Here is a 17,911-nt window from a genome sequence, read left to right as displayed (position 1 = left end):
TTCCCTTCAGTGACTTGCAAACAACTGAAGCAGCATATCATTAAGTACACATAATCACTAGGGTTGTGGGTCACTGCACAATGTATGCACATTTCTTCAAACCACTTTCAATTCATTTGCATGTCATTTTCTGTGCAGAACCTGTATTCTGAAATGAGCACGTTATCTGGGGGTACAGTACACTCCCCTGAATAAACAATGGCAGCAGCAGACTCTCTGTTGCATGGTGCCTCCTGAGTGCCCCAGACCAGGAATACAACGTATCACTGAAATGAATCCCCAGTTAGAAGACGGATGCAGGGAACTAAAGAAGACCCAGTCCATAGCCTAGGAAACCACACTTCAGATTTTTTTTTTTCATAGCAACTTAATTACTCTAGTTGTTTGATTTTATAAGATGAATACAGTACTGGTTACAAGCAATTGACTGACAGCTCTGAAGATTGAGCAGCTCTATTTTTACAAGACTGAGTAGTGCTGATCCTCCTTCTAAGTCAATAAAAAGATTTCCTAAAATCACTCTTGCCTGTGAGGTATCAGAAAAGTTCCTCAGCATGAAAGGCCATGAAAGTTGAGGGAATTCTTAAAACCCATTGATTATTCACAGGCATTTACTGAGTCCAAGGAAGCAGAATTGGACCTGTGTAGCTGGGAGCACTGGGGTAGGACCAATAAAAAGCCTTCCCAACCACATCCTGCTGGAAGTCACTAAAACTTTCATGAGACAAAGCATCTTGAAATCTAGCTAACAGATCTACACTTCCCAGCCCTTTCAATCCTTAGGAGACTGCACTTAATAGAAGATTAAGATGGAGAGAAAAGAGGAATATAAAAAATTACATCAGTAAGACTCCCAGTTCCCATTCTTGATCCTGCAAAGAGTGGTTCCCGAGACAAAATGCCAACATTTTTTGGGCAAGAGCTGTGTTCTGGTCTTGGCTCCCAGATTAACTAATATATAGGATAGTCCAGCAAGCCACCACTCATCAGAACTTGAGTAGGGAAAAAATGATAGGCAACTTTTCCCCTTTGAGTCATGCTATATTTTAAGTATTTTACAGCCTCTTGTGATACCTGCTTTAAAGCAGACCATTACAGAAATGGGTTTGTACAGCCTAACCCATGCATTGAGTCTTCAAACATTCCTGTAACCAAGTATGGTCCCTGCCTCACAGCCTGTGAATCTCGAGCACTGACAGCAATCCAGAGTAAATATTCTTTCCCCTTTGTTTGACAACAGTTCTGACAGAAGTGGCCTTCTATGGTGAGAGGCTTTGTCCCATTTCCTTCCCTTGTTCAGATGAGTCCAGGTCATGTACATCAGTCTATAGCCAAGAACAGCAGCCTTAGCTACCTCCAACGCCTGGGTGGAGAGTCATTACCAACAGACCTCAGCTGTGGAGAAGGGGCTTCATGAAGAGACTGATAAATAAACATAACACTAATGTTTATGGAAAACATAGGAGGGTTACACAGGTTAATGGTACATCCTGAATGGCTAAGTGAATGAGTATCCCCCTTTTTTAACCATTATACTGAAGAATATCTGAGAAAACTACACCTTCACCACATCTTCTCAAACCAATCTCTGCTTTCTTACCTTTATGGTGACTTATAGCAGTAAAAAAAATAAAGCAAGACATAAATCATAATTCCACTCAGAAATTATGGAGGGCCTATTCTTGTCAGGTGCTGAGTTCTCACGCCTACCAAGGACAGCTGAGAGCCCAAAGCAAGGCTCAGAACTGAAACTGTGGGTGGTGGGACTTCATCGTGGGAATGTGAGCACTGGGGTGTACACTAGGGTGAAGTTCTTCACAAGGAACCAAGACTGAGCACACACAAGGATAAAAGTATAAAAAGAAACAGGACTAAAAGGACTAGCCTAAAGAGCATTTCTAGGTCCTCACAAACTCCATATCAGGTGTAACCGTCGTGCAGCTGCCATCAAGAAAGCTTTCTAAGCTAATGAAATTCCCTGTACAACTCAGCTCTTGAAGTAGCACTTGATGGATTTAGTAATCAAATGGCCACAATTTTAACTGATCCTCAGTTTATCGATTTCCTTGTCTCCATGCAGAAAATGAGAGATTATTTAAAAAACTTATCTACGAGGAAGTGGAAAAATACAATTCTGGGTGAAGCTTCGACAGACAAAACCGCTGGGCCACTCTTGCCAGAGGACCCTCTGTGCTCACACTTCGGACAGTCGTGAAGGGACGCTGGCAGCAGGTCACTGCCCACCCATCCCATCAGAACGGGGAGGAGATGTGCCAGGACCCAGGCCAAAGTTCAGCTCGGAGCAAGCCTCGTCCCAGGCGGTGCCGGAGCGCCCCGGGGCAGCCATCCCGGCGGGTGTGGGGCTGCCCTCCCCGCCAAGCGGCTTCCCACGGCCCCGGCCCGCCGTACTCACCCGGTCTCCTCCTCACCGGCCTTTTCCTGCCGCTGCAGAAGCGCACTTTGCTGAAGACCCCCAGGACATGCCTCTCGCAGAGGGAGCGCCCGTCCTTGCTGGGGCTGGAGCGGCGCTTGGAGGCGGACACCCGGTCGCTGTTGGACTCCCTCGCTTGCCGCTTCTGCCGGATGAGCGAGCTGGCGATAGCCGCTGCCATCGCCGCTCATGGGCCCCCCGCGCCGCTCCGCTCCGGGGTGCGCCGCCCGGGCGCGCTGGGGCCGAGCCGCCGCCGCGCCCCGCGGGGACCGGGCACGGGAACGACCCGCGGAACGCGCTGCAGCCCCGAGTCCCGGCGCCGGGGAGGGCTCAGCCGGCCAGGCGGAGCAGGGCGCCCGGGCTAACAACCATGGCTGGACGCCGGAGCCCGCCGCCCATGGGTCTGTCCCCGGGGAGCGCAAATCCCGGCGCGGGCGGCCGTCGGCGAGACCCCCGGCCGGGCTGGTAGCGCCGCGTAGATCCGGGAGCGGCCGCCCCGCTGGCGAAGGTCCGCTGTGTCCAAAGGAGAGGGGGGCGCGGAGGATCCGCGGGTCCCTGCGGCGCGGTGCCGCTCCGCTCCGCCCGGGCGCAGGCGGCGGCGCTTCCTCCCTCCGGCCGCCCTCCGGCGAGGGGCTGTGGGATGAGTCAGAGACCCCTCGGGCCGCGGGCAGCCCCGGCCCCGGCGCGGTGGCTCCGAGGCGCTGCGCGGCAGGGCGCGCACATGGACGCGGCTCCGCGGCCGGGCTCAGGGAGAGCGGCGCTGCATTTCTGTTCGCACTCCTCCTCTTTCTCCTCTCCCCCCCTACCCACTCTGCTCTCAGAGAGGGCGGGAGGGGAAGGAAAAAGCAGCCACGGGAAAAAGCAGCAGGCCAACAAACAAATTAAAAAGAAGGCGAAAAAATTAAATTCTTAAAAAAAAAAAAAAAAAAAAAAGAAACACCCGGCCGCGAGTGCGGGCTCACATCGCCGCAGCTCGGCGCCCCGGGCTCACAGCGCCATGGCTGGCGCAGCTTCTCCTGCCCTGCTCGCCGCCTCTGCCCCGGCACCGGCTCTCCCCGACGGCAGCAACCCACATCGTCCGGCCGACCGGGCGGCCGCCGAGCACTCGGCACCGGGGCGGCCCCGGGCCCGGCTGCCGCGGCGGGGACGGCGGCGGGAGGAGCGATGCAAGGCGGGGAGGAGGTGGAGGAGGAGAAGGGCGGGGGGGTGCGGCTGCCACTGCTGCTGCTCCGTGCGGGGCTCAGGATGCTCCGCGGTGCCGCCCGACGGCGGCGGGGCGAGGAAGAGCCGAGCCGCGCCCGCTTCCCGCCTGCATCCTCCTGCTCGAGCCGGGAGGGGGGAGGCGAGGAGAGGAGGGGGAGGAGAGGGGAGGGAGGGGCCGGGGAAGCCCCCCCGGACGCCCACGCTGCGCAGGGCTGTTGCCAAGGCGGCGGGGAGCCCCGCAGCCCCGCGGCGGCCGGGCAGGAGCCGGGCTCCGGGCTCAGAGAGAATTGCAGCTGCTCCCGCTCGCCCTCTTCTACGCAATCCTACGTGATCGAGGTTTGGATGAGAAATATCGCGCAGGCAAAGCGAGGCGATTGCAGCTCCGCGGCGGCTCTGCCCCTCCGCCCGGGCAGACCCGCCGCCCCCGCCGGCAGCCGGGCTTCCCCGGGACCGCAGCCCCCCGGCGGAGCCGCCTGCCACTCGTGCAGCCACCCCGGCTGCCTCCTTGCTCGCTGCTCTCGATGCCCGAGCGCCCAGCCTCGGCAGCCGAGCGTGTCCGTGGCTCTCCCTGCCTCTCCGTGGAAGCAGAGAGAAGGGACAACCCCGGCATGCCGAGGGCTGCCCTGCCCGGGGCCGGTGCCTCGGTTGAGGAGCCTGCGGGCGGCTCCAGCGGCGGTGGGCACTGCTGGGCTGCCCCCGCCACAGCGGTCCCACCGCACACTGCTATCAGCAGGTGCTGGGCCGACTCCCGCACATCTCCAGCCGCAAAACCGCACCGAAAAAACCTGGAGATACATCTCTGGTTATCCAGAGAAGTAACTGCTGCTGCACAAGGACGGTGCTCTCCGGATTTCAGGTTCAAGTAACAGGTAGCGATGGCAGCTGCCCAGGTTACTGAGCAAGACCCCGAGGGGAGAGCACAGGGTGGAGGGAGAGGGCATCTCGGCTGGGAAGAGAAGACACTGCTACACTTTGGCGAGTAACAAAGGCAGGACAGGATTAAGCCAGCTCTGAAGGTGTACGCGTGGTGCATGTTTGCAGCTGACAAGAGCATTTTAGACCAGTTGGTAACACACCCTAGGAATTACCAGATTTAGCAAAATAATCTTTTTAACTACTTCACTTCTAAGTTCTAAAAATTTTCTGAATTCTTCACCTCTAGACTTCAGCTCTAAATTATTTTAATGTATTGGGAGGAAAAGACAACTGAAACAACCACTCACTATGTCCATAATGATTAACTAATGGCATTACTTCCTGATTTTTACTCCTACTCTCTATGCATATCAAAACAAGGTGGAATCAGGTTCTCCAGGCTGTTGATCTCTTTTTAACTACTGCCAACTTATTTTGAGCAGATTTCACCATCCCAATCAATAAAGATTTTTCTTCCCTTTCCTGTAGCTAAAATGCTTCAGATTTTAATTTTCTCTATCGGATTATTTCACTAGACATCAAAGAATTATTGCAGTACAAGGTACAGGCATGGCCTAAAGAAAGCTGTTTGCAATCAGAGAATCACTATCTGAAATGCCAGTGAATTATCCAAAGCTTCATCTTCAAAGGATGTGAGCATATCTTCATATCTTCTCAAGAAAGAGATTTTCCATCTATATATAAAGATACTTTTTTTGCCTGTAGTCTTCAAGTTTGGTGAAAAAATGCCAGTTTATCCACCTCACATTAGATAAGTTCCAGTTATTTTGATGTGCAACTAATTTGTTTTGTTGTGTAGCTGTAAACTCAGAGCAGCAGCTCTGCACTTAAAAATGATCCTAATCATTGATAAAGTCGGTCACAGTATTTTTTCCCTGATGATTTGTGGATCTGCAAAGAGAGTTGCTGCAACTCTTAGGAAGAAAGGCTTCTCCCAGGTCTTTCCTGCTTCTGCAGTGACTGAATAAAATTAAGCCAAAGCTTGTGAAACTGAATGTAGTGTTGCATTTGCCAACATGCAGGTCTGCCTTTATCTACAGATGGCCAAGGAGTCCACAGGGCTTGGTTCTGAGCACGGGCACAGTGCCATGAGCTCTGGTGACATTTCTCACATGTACATCTGCACGGGTCAAATCATGCCCCAGCTTCACAAGACTTTCTGAAGAGTCCAAGCTTTTAGAAACACCAAGGAAACCCAGAGTGCTCTTGAGCTGGAGAATGCAAGCCCAGTCTCATCATGCTCCTGCACTGTCATTCTCACCAGTGAAACATTACCTCTGGTGGGCTGCCAGGTGAAACAGAAAAGCCTCCATGTGCTTTCATCTCTAACAGTGAAGGTTCTCTCCTTCAACTTCCATTTGGGTAAAGAGGGCTCAAAACATCTTCCATTTTCATCTGTATCAGCTACTCCTCTTTGAGGGTTGTGAAGCCTACACTGTTTCAAACCAACTAGCCCCTATGAGATTCACAGGCCTTCCTCATTACTACCAATGGAAGCTGAATTGTTTGAGCAAACTAGGCCAATATGGCATTTTTCCTTAAGGAACGCAATTTTAAAACATATTTCTATGTAAAATAATATCTATATTATACAGTTATTATGACAATTTTTCTGGCATGCTCCTTCTCTCTGGGCTTCCTCCTCACTTCAGTGCCAGTCTGCAAAGCTGCACAGTGCACCATATGAAAAACAGAATGCAAGAGTAGCACCAATTCATCAAATAACCAAGACAGACTGTTTTGATGACATTGGAGAGATATGTCAATGCCCCCCCTGCAGTTTGTGGAGAAAGACCCCGTCTGGCACAGAGGAACAGGCAAAGGGTCAGACTACTGTGCTCACTAAATATCCCCACTGCAGACATACAAGAGCCTCTGCATGACCAGTATCAATATTTCAAGACACTACAATTTTTGAGGTTTCACCCTCTTGATAAATAAACTCTTCTGTCCTTAGTGCTGAGGTTTAAAACGAAGGCCTGGCTGAATGTCAGGGCTTTGGTGACTTGAGCAGAGAAGAGATCTAGAATTGCATTCCCTTACCTTCCTAAACAGAATGATCTATCTAGGTCAAAACGGAGGTTATTGGCATCTTTCCTTAGTGAAGTGCAATAATTCCCGCAGGGTTGCTAACAGAATATCCTGTTTATTTTTCATAGAGCCTTCAAAAGCCATGGGCTGTGTTCTGTAGATTCAGTCATTAGGCATATCTCTGCTTTACTAATTCTGTGCATATAGAGCTAACTACAGATACAAACATATGCAGGGTTTCTTTTGCTATTTTATCTGCAGAGCTACTGAAAATGCATACATGAAAATTAAGGAAGAGATTTACATTTAATACCACTTTAAAATGTGTGTGCATGTTGCTGTAGTTGAATGGGAAAAAAAGAAAGACTCCCATCTCTGGCCAATAATTATGAATGGCCTAATTCACCATTTTACAGCAGCATAGCAACAAATCTCTTCCAATAGGAAAGCACTGTTGAGTTTGAAAGTCTGCATGCAGACACCTCTTAAGAATTGTACCAAATTTCCACGCTGTGTAAATTACATCTAAAATGTGCATTGCCAGGGCTGCTTATTAAGCAGAATTAAGCCCATATCCATGTTTTATTAACTTTATTCTTTATAAGGTAGCCCCTTGTTGCATGTCTAGCATAATTAAAATTCATGCAGCTCTGGCATTCCCCAGTCTCTCTGCGTGGGAGGACTTTTTGAAAAAAAAACATGCCTGGGTAACCTGATAAAGAAAAGACAAGACCTTGCTGCATTTTGCTCCGTTTCTGTGCAGGGTAATTCTGTTTACAATGCACGAGTTTGTATCTATGTTTGGATGCCTAATAAGAATTCACATGGCCACTTTAAATATGCTATTCAGGGAGAGAGATCTGGCCCTTAAACAGCAGCAGAGTACAAGAACTGGCCGGCTTTCTGGGCTGTTCTCGCACAGCTGAGCTTAGAGCTGACTTGGCCTTTTAATAAACACAAAAAAGCCTGCGTCACCTGATTGCTATATTGAAATAATTCATTTAATGGGCCCTTCACTCCCTTTTTTTCCTTCAAAGATTCAATTAAACAAAATTTGCAACTCATCACAAGAAGTATTTATTAGTTTAGCTGGTGTCTTTCAATCCAGCTCCAGCCTGGGGAGAAGTTGGGCATGTCTAGTTGTTAAAGCAAGGGGCAGGTACACAGCTGGCACGCTGCAGAATGAAACCACTACTGCAAAAAGCAGGCCACAAGCAGTACCAATACAACAAAACCAACTGCAGTCAGAAAAATAAATAATTGTACTAGGATTTTATAATTTCACCTTTTTTCCCCCTTTTAAGAGAAGGTTTTCTACTTAGCAGAAGCTTTTATTTCTCCTTGTTGACTGGTTGCCTATATGAGATGCAGGCAGGGCAACACAAGAAAGCTTCACCTCACTGAAGGGAACTGTGGCTTTCTAGAAATGAAAATGTTTCTTTAAGTGTTTTCTTTAAGAAGCCTCCTGTATGGATGAATAGACTTGTCTCCAGGGTTCTGGAAACATCTGCTGGGATCATTTCCCTGAAATGAAGCCTGAAAAGGAGCAGGGAACATCTCAAACTGTTCCCACATACAGAGACCACGCTGCAGACGGGTCAGTGCCTGTCCCACATGCCAGAGCCAGAGCTGGGGCTTGTTCAAGGTGGGCTCATCACAAATCCGTTTTTATCACCTCAGCCCAACAGTCCTGTTCATCAACCATTCTAACATTGCCTTCCCCAATGGGATCAGGACATGAAAAGCTGCTATCCTTGCAGTGATACACTTGAGTTGTGGCTTCCTAAGTGGCAGGAGTCCAAGAGAAAGGGCCTGCAAACACCTGCCCAGTGACAGCTCCCGCACAGCACTTCAGTCAGAAGGGCAGTGCAGGAACGAGGCCTTGCTGAAGGATCTCCCATCAAGGAATAATGAAAGGATGGACGCTCTGCTTGCAGGTCACCCTGTGCAAGGCAGAGCCAGGAGCCCACCCTTGCTGAGCCAGTGGCACACAGACAAGCAGCTGCCCCAGGCTTAGAAACACCCACCTACACATCTGGAAAGAAAACTCAAGTATCTTCTTGCCTGTACTGGAGAATTTAAAAGACAGGACAGACAGCTGCCTCTCTTCCTCCCTCTACCTCCTCTTCCTCACTGGGTTCTCCCAACACCCAGCAACTCCCTCATTCCACTTCTTTAGGGATTTTTCACCTATGCCTACCTGTCAAATAGCCTTAAGCCACAGGAGCCCAGAAGAAGAAAGTAAAGCGTGGATTTGAGATTTCACTCCAGGTCTTGCATCTGCATTCACAGCGTGTTAGAAAAAGACCACATCCCTTGTGCTTTCAATGCAGAGCAGAAGCTTGACATGAAATAGGTGGAATAGCCACCAATGAACAACCCCACTTGTGAGCCTGAGGCTGAATAAACACACATCATGCTCCTCTGTCTAGAGCAGAGACTCAGTCCCCACCTCAGGACAGAGGTGCTTTTAGGAACAGACAATTCCCACTCTTCTCCCTAGGAGAGGTCAGCCATCCCCACTGTCCTTTGTTCATCCTAGTTGATGACAACCTGTAGCCCATTTTGTCCTACAGTTTCAATAATGCCAGAGATGCCCAGATCCCATGGACACTGAACATGGTTGTGACTGGATTTACATGTCACCTGCATGAAGGTGTGGTCTGGGTAGAGAGGGGAGTGAAACCTCACAGTGCAGCTCCATCCCAGGGCCCCCAAGCCCCTGGGCTCAGGAGGTCTGAGAGGCTGCCCAAACTTCTCCCTCTCCCTGGGAGGAAGGAAAACTCCTCATGTTGCAACCATGCAGCCAGACACCAATTTCAACCAAAACCATTTTCAAGTGTGTCAGGAAAAGCCTTTCAATTTAAAGTTTCCATCAAGCTGACTTTGCTGAAAGTCAAAGAGATCCTTCCTGATTAGATCTTGGCTGAGGCAAACCAACCCGATTATGTGATTGAGAATGATAAAAAGGAGGAAGGGAGAGTGAAACCCCTATCGTGCTCCTCCAGCAGGGCTGTGGGACCATCTGCTCCACAGCAGGTCAAGGCTTGGAGACTGAAGATCCACCTCCTTATTGTACCTTTGTAGCACTGGCATAGTTCAAGAGGGGGGGGAAGGGCCAGAAGCTGCCAAGAGAAATATCAAACTTCCTCCAGACCTGTAGATCTGTCTATCTGCACATAATGGATTCTGACAGACCTAAAGAAGCCAGGCAAAGTTCCCTAAACCCAAACTTTGCTCGTCCCTTCATCCAGCCTCCAAATCCACAAGGCCAGGATTTGCAGCCTGAGCTAGGTCCAGTCTCAAATCCTGCTGGGTCAGGTCAGCAATGCTTCACTGGGGCAGCCCACTGCTCTGCCACTCAGCAAAGCAGCCTTCCAGTCTGGAGAGCTCAAAAGAAAAGCAGCAGCTCTGGCAAGACCCGGTACTCCCACTGCCATTCAGCTCTGCAGTCCAGGAGTGCTGGGACATTAATCCTGCCCTAAGGATGCCTCTGAAGTTATATGCATTCAGATTGCATCTTATTTAACAAAACCTGCTTATTTCTCCTGCATACTGCAAGAGCATATTCAACACTAAAAGTAAATGTGAGATTACAGCTGTCATGCAGCTGGGACAAGGTTTGAAGACTCCCTTATCCCCTGATGACCTAAAGTGCCGGGTAAAAAGGATCTGGGTGAATGCATTGCTTCCCCCACAGACCCCTGTCTTACAAGCACACCTCTTGCTATTTGCATTGTAATTTATTTCCCTCTCCAGCAATAAATCAACTCCTCTATCTCTCCAGCAAAATGAAATCCCATGTCCTCTTTCCCTGGACTCTGAGAGCTGCTGCAATCCAGACACCAATAAAGATATCAGTGGTCTGGAAGGAAATCCAAGTTTGCCAAGGATACAAAGCCTAATGCGGTAGTAATTAATGATCGCAGTAAGTCTGGTGAAGAGAATAAACTGAACTGACACGGAAACCGAGTTCATAGAAACAAGTTTCCTTTTAACACAGACAGATCAAATCTCTGGGGATAAATTGTGCAGTCTGTATTACTTCACGACTGGGCATTTTTTTTCCTCAGAAAGCAGTGACTCTGGGAATTGGGAACCATGAGAGAGATACAGCTAAGAGGAGCCTTCTGCACAGAACTGCAGCTAGGAGAGCCCAAGCCTATGTGTACATGGATGGAGCAATAGGGAGAAAAATGAACAATGCTCATTTTACCAAATTTGTACAAAAACATTTGTACCAGTGTAGCAAATACCAGTATCACAAGTCATGAAGTCTAGTTACCATACTTCAGAAGTGGCAGAACAAAGATGGTCTGAGGACTACAAAGAATATGGATATAGTGAAAGACATGAGCAGTTTGGTCTCTTGGTTGCAGTAATAGCACATCCACAGAGATTCTACATGGGGCCACTCTTGAACACACTCTTGGTACTTGCCTGTATTTAGCCTGTTAATACCATGGCCACCAATAGTTTGGTGTTGCTGAAAATGTGGCCACAAAAGATAAATGGTTGAGAGCCTCGATATCCAAGTAAATGACAGAGAAAACTTAGCCCTGACTGATAAATCTCTCACCTCTCAGTAAGAACATTTTTGAAAGGAGGGACTGTCTCAATCCAGCAAAGTCAGAGTGAAATCTGGAGGCAGTAAGTCAAGGCAAGGCTCATGTTTGTTGTTAATATCAAAGGTAATCCATCAAGAGAACAACATGGCAAGAGCTGTGATGGATTTGCTATCATTTCACCCTAAGAGCCAACCTCTTTCAAAAATAGATGAGCTGATCTCACAGGGCACAGGGTACAAAGGACCCTGGAGAAGTCACCCATGTACTGAGCCAGCAGTACCTCCATCATCACTGACAAGGCTTGTCCGATGGTCTGATCTCTGATCAGGCACCTGCAGCACTGTAAATCCCACAGCTCCCTTAGGAATGCAGCTCTACCACCATCAGCTGAAAAAGGCTACTCCAACATCTAGTCCAAATCCCACTCAGCTACAAGTTGCTTGCCCTATAGATTATGCCTGTCACCCAGGACTTAGTGGGCTTGCTTGGTGCAGTCCTGATTTGAGTCATGGTGGAGCCCAGACTCATAATCACAACTGGTCCTTTCTGCCTGGCTTCTGACACTCACCCCACATCGGTCAGTATTAGAGCTAAGATAACAGAAATCTACTCTGCAGAAAATTGTGTTGTTATGTTTCTTCCCCACATGAAATGAAAATGAGACTTTTTGGAGCTCACTATGAGATGCCAGAAGAGAGGAAAGCACACTGATGTAGAAATCTCACCACTGTTCTGACCAAGTCTCTGCTTTTGCAGCAGGCAGAGCAGTGGAATGAAACTTGGCACTGAAACCCCTGCACAACACGCTTTTCTGAAATGACTATTTCCTTTCTCCCTTGCACAGTGTTGACAAAGTGGCATTTTTCAAGGGAAAAAAGCACCTCTACTGATTGTTTGGCTACTCCTTCTTGTTGCATCCATCACAGCCTCCCAGCCTGTACCACTCACATGTGTCTCTCTGACATGAATTACAGTTCCTGCCTTTTCTGCTCTCAGACTGCTGAACTCCTGAAATGCCTAAAGCAGAAGATGCAATAGCTGTTCCGACCACTTTCTATGGCTCTCCTAGGAGTTTGCAAGAAGAGCTTTTGGACATGGACAACTCCTTTTCCTTGCATCCTTTATTCATGACCTCTCTACGGCTTCCATCTTGGACAAGGAATTCTTGTACAAGGAATTCTGATCTTCCTCTCTGGCCATGTGCTTGCCTGCCCTCTCACTTCACATTCACAATCCTTTTCTCAGTTCAGGGACAGAGTTAGTGTCCCTTTGGTCTCCATCAGAAACAGGAAAAAATATTCCACTAAAGGGTTGCTGGAGCCCGCTACAAACAGGTCACTGATTGGACCTGGTGTCTGGAGACTACCCCAGTAAACACTGGAATTAAGCAGAAAGAGCAATGCCTTCTGTGAGTCATGGAGAAACAGGCACAGACCCTGCTTACCCACACAGCCATGATCTAAAGCATCCCCTGTTGAATGCTGCTGGGTCCTACAGGATGAGGACAGGATCCCCTGAGCTTCCCTTTCTGTTCCCACAAAGAAGGCTGCAAAGTTGGAAATGCTGCCCTCCCACCACCCTATGGGCAGTGTCAGCTGCCTGCTGTGGCACCCAGCACATTGTCTATGGCTCATTCTTGCCAGCTGCCCCCAGAGCTTTTACAGGAGCCCACAGGCACTCCTGCCCCAGAGCAGGGGAAAGGGGCAGCCTCCAGTAACGAGGAGCTGGCAAAGGAGCCAGCAGCAGTCCAACAAGAGATGCTGTAGAACTGCCAAGAGTTGTCAGAGGTACGTAACTCACAACAAGAGCTTTCATCTTTCATTATGATTAAATGCTCCTCCTCTAGCCTGTTGGAAAGACCATCTCCTGAGCTGCTATGGGTTCACTGAAGCTCATGCAAGGTAGTATAAACCAGGGGGCAGGGTATCAGCATTTTCTTTTGGCAGATGCTTATACATAAGACTAGCTGTGCTTGGCAATTGGAAAATGCACACGTGTGGGGGTGAGGAGCCTGAATTAAAAGCCACTTAAGTGGGTACTTGAGTAATAATTGGGAGGCTTCTAAGAGACATTTTTGTCAGTAATTAAGGAGAAGATGGCTTTGTGCTGGGTACAGGTAGCAATATGGCAACAGAGATCCTCAGCACTCCATGGAGAGATGACCAGCTATCCATGAGCTGCAGAGGCATGTTGGGATTTTCTGCCCAAAAAGCATCCTTCAGTCTTGAAAGAGGGCCAGAGCAGCAAAGAAGATAAAATCCTAATAATATTCTCATAGTTTCAGATTTTCTGCACCAGGGAAAAGGAGACACAAAATTATTTTCATGCAACTGCCTAGTTCCTGAGGTAGCTCTTCTTCTGCAGAGTTAAGCCCCACTGGTGTTTCTATCTTCCACAGGCTCTATTTCAGCTTCAGAGGCTTGGTGTTCCTGGGCAACCTCCCCATACAAAGGAAGGGAAGCAAAACCTGCCGGGCAGTTCCAGGCTGGAGGAGGGTTGACTTATGCTTGACTTAGGGGCAGGGTAGTTCTAATCTGGTTGCAAGGATGCTCTCTCTCCCCTAACTCATTTCATAAGCCTGATGCAAGCTTTGTCACTCATTTGCTTGGCTTTGGGAACCCTTCTACTTGCTAAAGAATGCCAATAATACATGTTCCCTTCTCAGAGTTAAGAAACAAATCTATTATTTCTTCAGTCCATTACAGTAGATACTTCTAGAAACTCAGATACTAAACCAGATACTTCTAGTACCTCTAATACCCACCTCAGCCCACCTCAAATGCTATAAAATGTGGGGTGCAAGAAGGTGCCCTCAGATGAAAAAACTGATTTGACAGGGCAGTGACTCAGAGCTCCTTTCAAGTCTGCACTGATGAAGTTGGGCACTTAGGAAATTAAGTGTGTAGATCTGTAGCTACCAGGGCAGTGTCTGTCTCCTCATTACAGATGCAGATAAAGAAGCCTGAAGACAGTACCAGTAAAAGGAGCATATGCAACACAAACATGTCCTTGTGAAAGAGCATAATTCATGGACACTTCATTACCTTCAATAACTTTGAGTTCCTTGCTTATTCATCAGCAAGTCTTAGCTGTCATGAGCCAAAGAGAACGTGAGCTGGGATTATCAAAGTCTACATAAATGGAACAAACTTCCAGATCTCACTGATGCTCCAGGGATCTCCCCATAGGCTCCACCATCCACCCCTTACACTACCAAAGCTCCGTGTGGGGGGTGCAAGAAAACCCTGTGCAGCAGGCACCAGCTCTCACCCCAGTTAAACATGCCAGACTGACTCCTGCAAAGTTCATCTTGCCAAAAACAGTTTACATAAGGAGGCAGACACCAGGCATTTGTTCTAGAAAAGGATACATGCTACTCCCAGCCTTATTATTATTTGCACATGGATAGCTCCAGCATTTATTGCAATTCTCTCAGTTTTCTTCCTTGACTCCTCCTGGCACAATGTAGGGTCTGAAAAGTCTTTCTTTTTTATTTTTTAATCATTTAATATGGACTCTGTCAGCTTAAATTTGACCCACAGCTTTGCAATTTTATGGGGAAAATAAAAATTGAGAAAAATATAGAGAATTCATAAAGCCTTGGTCAAACAGGAAATATGCCCACAATATTGTGCAGCTTCAATGAAAGCTTTTCTTTTCAAAACAAAGGATGCTCCCTTGTGCTGTTTGAAACCCTGGCACTAGAGCAATTAAGAAAATGAAACTGCCTACAAACTAAAGCAGAATGCACATGTTTCACAGATCTTCATTGCCCAGGCAGAAAGAAATGTAAACAGGGCATAAATAACACCAGTCAGAGGACAGATAAGCTGAAGGGCAATGCTGGCACAAGAGGAAATGAGTAGAAACTGGCCAAGAATAAATTTATACTAGAAATTAGACATGGTTTCTAGCAATCAGAGGAGTAAGACACTTCCAACAGGACCAGTGGGCACATCTCATTCTGCTCCTTCTGTTCCAAGGAGGCTTTTTGTACACATTTGTGAAAAAATTATGTGATACAGCCTGCAATAACATGAGCCTAGAGACCCTTTCTCTGATCTGTAGCACTAATACTTTCAGTCTTTCAAAAAATATCTTTTTCATACTCTAAGAATAGGGAGACATTTGATGTACATTCTGTAGGGTGTTCTATTTAACCTTTGCTCATTGACCCATCTTAAAATATATCTATACTAATAGCCTTGCACATTTAATTGATGAATTGAAGTAAGCAACAACAATTATTGAGTGTTTTTATTTAACGGTGTCATTAAATAAAGCGAAAGCAAATAAGATCCCATAAAATACAAATGGTCTTATCTAAGAGTAGTTAGGGATGCAGTGACAGGAGTGCATTCAGTTAAGTGTTTATATTGTTACCATCATTCAGACATCAGCTCCAAAGCTTATCTAATTTGAAAGCCACTCCTGCAGATCTTTGCTATTGATTGGTGCAGCCTGCAGAGACACCACTCTCCACAAACTCATTCCAGAATAGGGAAGATGTCAGCTCCCACTTGTGGGGTCCCCTGGCCAGCTGGTACCTACATCTGTCTGCACAGATCTTTTCTGCTTGCTGGGTAATTTGAGGATACCCAAAATCATCTGGGAGACGAGGATTCTGTTGCCAGGGTGAGTTAGGAACAGATGTACCCTCAGCTCTTCACCCCACATCTCCCCTGACCAGGATGGCTGGTGTCTCGACTTAGCCACTACTCAGCCCAAGTGAAACATATGTTTATGCCTGTAATTTCTGCACTGAACTGCCATAGTGCCAGTTAATGTTGCTCAGAAATGAATTGCTGCTGCATAATGCACAGAACAACAAATTCACATTAGCTACATATCACAAATCAGATAATTACCAACCAAGATATTTGTACGCGTGTTCAACCTCTTACACGATGTAATAGGACACTATCAAAAAAGAGCTCACATTACAATGACAGTTTTGGCTTCTAGCACTTTGGCTTTTATTGTAAAAAAATTCTAATTTTCTGATTTTTATCTGCTCCTCCCCTCTGCTCCTAGTGGCGTAGGAATTATGATTATGCCAGCTCTAAAACTAGACTGCCTGCTTTTAAAGCAGCCTTTCTGCTTGATTCACAAGCACAGCACTGAAGCATTTGAGACACAAACACTGCAGATCACCCTCAATGCCAAGAGAAAGCACCAGCCTGACCAACTTCTCTTTGCCTGCCACCAAACCATGCAGTGACACAGGTGCATGCCCTCCTCCCCACACTGCTTCCATCCATGAAATCAGGGTGATGATACTGCTTTTGTGAGCCTCCCCCAAGGGAAAGCTCAAAACACATGTCCCTGAGGGGCAGATGGATTTCACAGTGGGATTTTTCAGGGAGTGCAGGCTAGAGGTGCTGATGGAGGGGTCCCAGCTTTTCCCATGCTTGCACAGATGGAGCTGTCAGGAAGGGCTCCCCTTTCGGAAGGGACCAACACTCTTCAGCTGACACCTCTGCCAGCATCCCCTCTGCTTGCAGCTCAGCTTCTCCACAGCTCGAGCAGAGAGCCCAGCAGCCCTGTGAGGCATACAGAGGAAGCTGGGCACAGCTGCTGCAGAGCAGCCTTGGTCCCTCACCACTGTCACCCATCTCAGCAGCTCTTCCAGCACACTAACAGGATCCCTGTATTTGCACTGCAACAAATGACAAGGTTGCCACCTTGCTTCACCAGGACTTTGTTTTTCAAACCCACAATCCTTCTGCCCCCAGAACCATGAGCTCAGCAGCAGAGGCAGGGGAGATGGAGGTGCCACCAGGCAAGCAGTGGGGACCCAGTAATCCCAGCCAAGCCCACACTTGCCCAGGGCTGCGCCAACAAAGCCATTTTCACTGGTAAGAGACTTAGAGGCATCACAGAAGCCCTGTCTTTCCAGTGTGCAAAACAGGGATTAGTCCTGCAGCCTCCATCCTGGTCTGGGGAAACATCAGGGCTTCACAAGGATGTTTCCCACTCAGATCCTTTTCCATCCTGAGTAAATAAGTGAGGAATCCAGCTACAGCAGCATGACTAGAGTGACTGCGCCTCACAGGGTTATGGGATTACAGCTCTCAGAACACGCAATTTCAGAAAATTTCCAGGCTTTTTTTATGCCTGTGAGTAGAGTGAAAAATAGTAAAATACAGTATTGCACCACGTTTCCTCTTTTCCTACAATGAATTTTTAAAAATAGAAAACAATATTGGGGTCACATAACTATTTTACTTTTAATTAATCTTGTTTCTTTCCTATTTAAACATTGAATAATTAGTCTTGAGGAAACCTCAGAAGGTTGCAAACTCTCCCCTCTTTTTGGGGGTGGGGGAATTACAAAATATCTTGGAATATGTCTCTCATGGAAAAATTGGAAGTGCAGTTAGATAACGACTTGGAAAAAGGTAAAGGCTATTAATTTATTTTTGGGGGAAGGGGGTGGTTCTAAAATTGGGAAAATACCTCATTTTGCCTTTAAATCCAACACTGGTTTTTGTTTGAGGGCACGCTGGTCACTGCTGCACCTAGGCCAAAGCTTTCCCTGTTTTGTTTCCAAGGGCCTGTGGATTAGAACAAGCCTATTTTCTAATTTTTGCATATTTGTGAAATAGTTTGGATGAGGTACTTACAACTGGGATTGAAGAGACTCAATTAATCCCTGTTATAATGAAGGTGAACAGTCCCAGGGCACAAGGATTCCCAGACTGACACACAGCAGAGGGGGACAGCAGCCAAGTATGGGAAC

At 47.6% G+C, this 17,911-nt stretch overlaps 1 protein-coding gene across 3 annotated transcripts in view; it reads right to left on the bottom strand.

The window, feature by feature from the left end:
• Positions 1-17,911, bottom strand: part of FGF12 (fibroblast growth factor 12) — a 217,903-nt gene that overhangs the window by 94,502 nt on the left and 105,490 nt on the right. The window contains exon 1 of one of the 3 annotated variants that reach the window (XM_074547209.1): positions 2,414-3,349. The exons of the other annotated variants lie outside the window; for them this stretch is intronic. Coding sequence (XP_074403310.1) covers positions 2,414-2,612 — 199 coding nt within the window. The 5' untranslated portion in view covers positions 2,613-3,349. Of the gene's footprint in view, positions 1-2,413; positions 3,350-17,911 lie in introns of those variants that run through there. 3 annotated transcript variants of the gene reach the window in all.

Source organism: Zonotrichia albicollis, chromosome 9 (assembly GCF_047830755.1).
Source record: "Zonotrichia albicollis isolate bZonAlb1 chromosome 9, bZonAlb1.hap1, whole genome shotgun sequence".
NCBI lineage: Eukaryota > Metazoa > Chordata > Aves > Passeriformes > Passerellidae > Zonotrichia > Zonotrichia albicollis.
The sequence above is the reverse complement of the archived record's forward strand: the minus strand, read 5'-3'. Positions and strand labels throughout refer to the sequence as shown.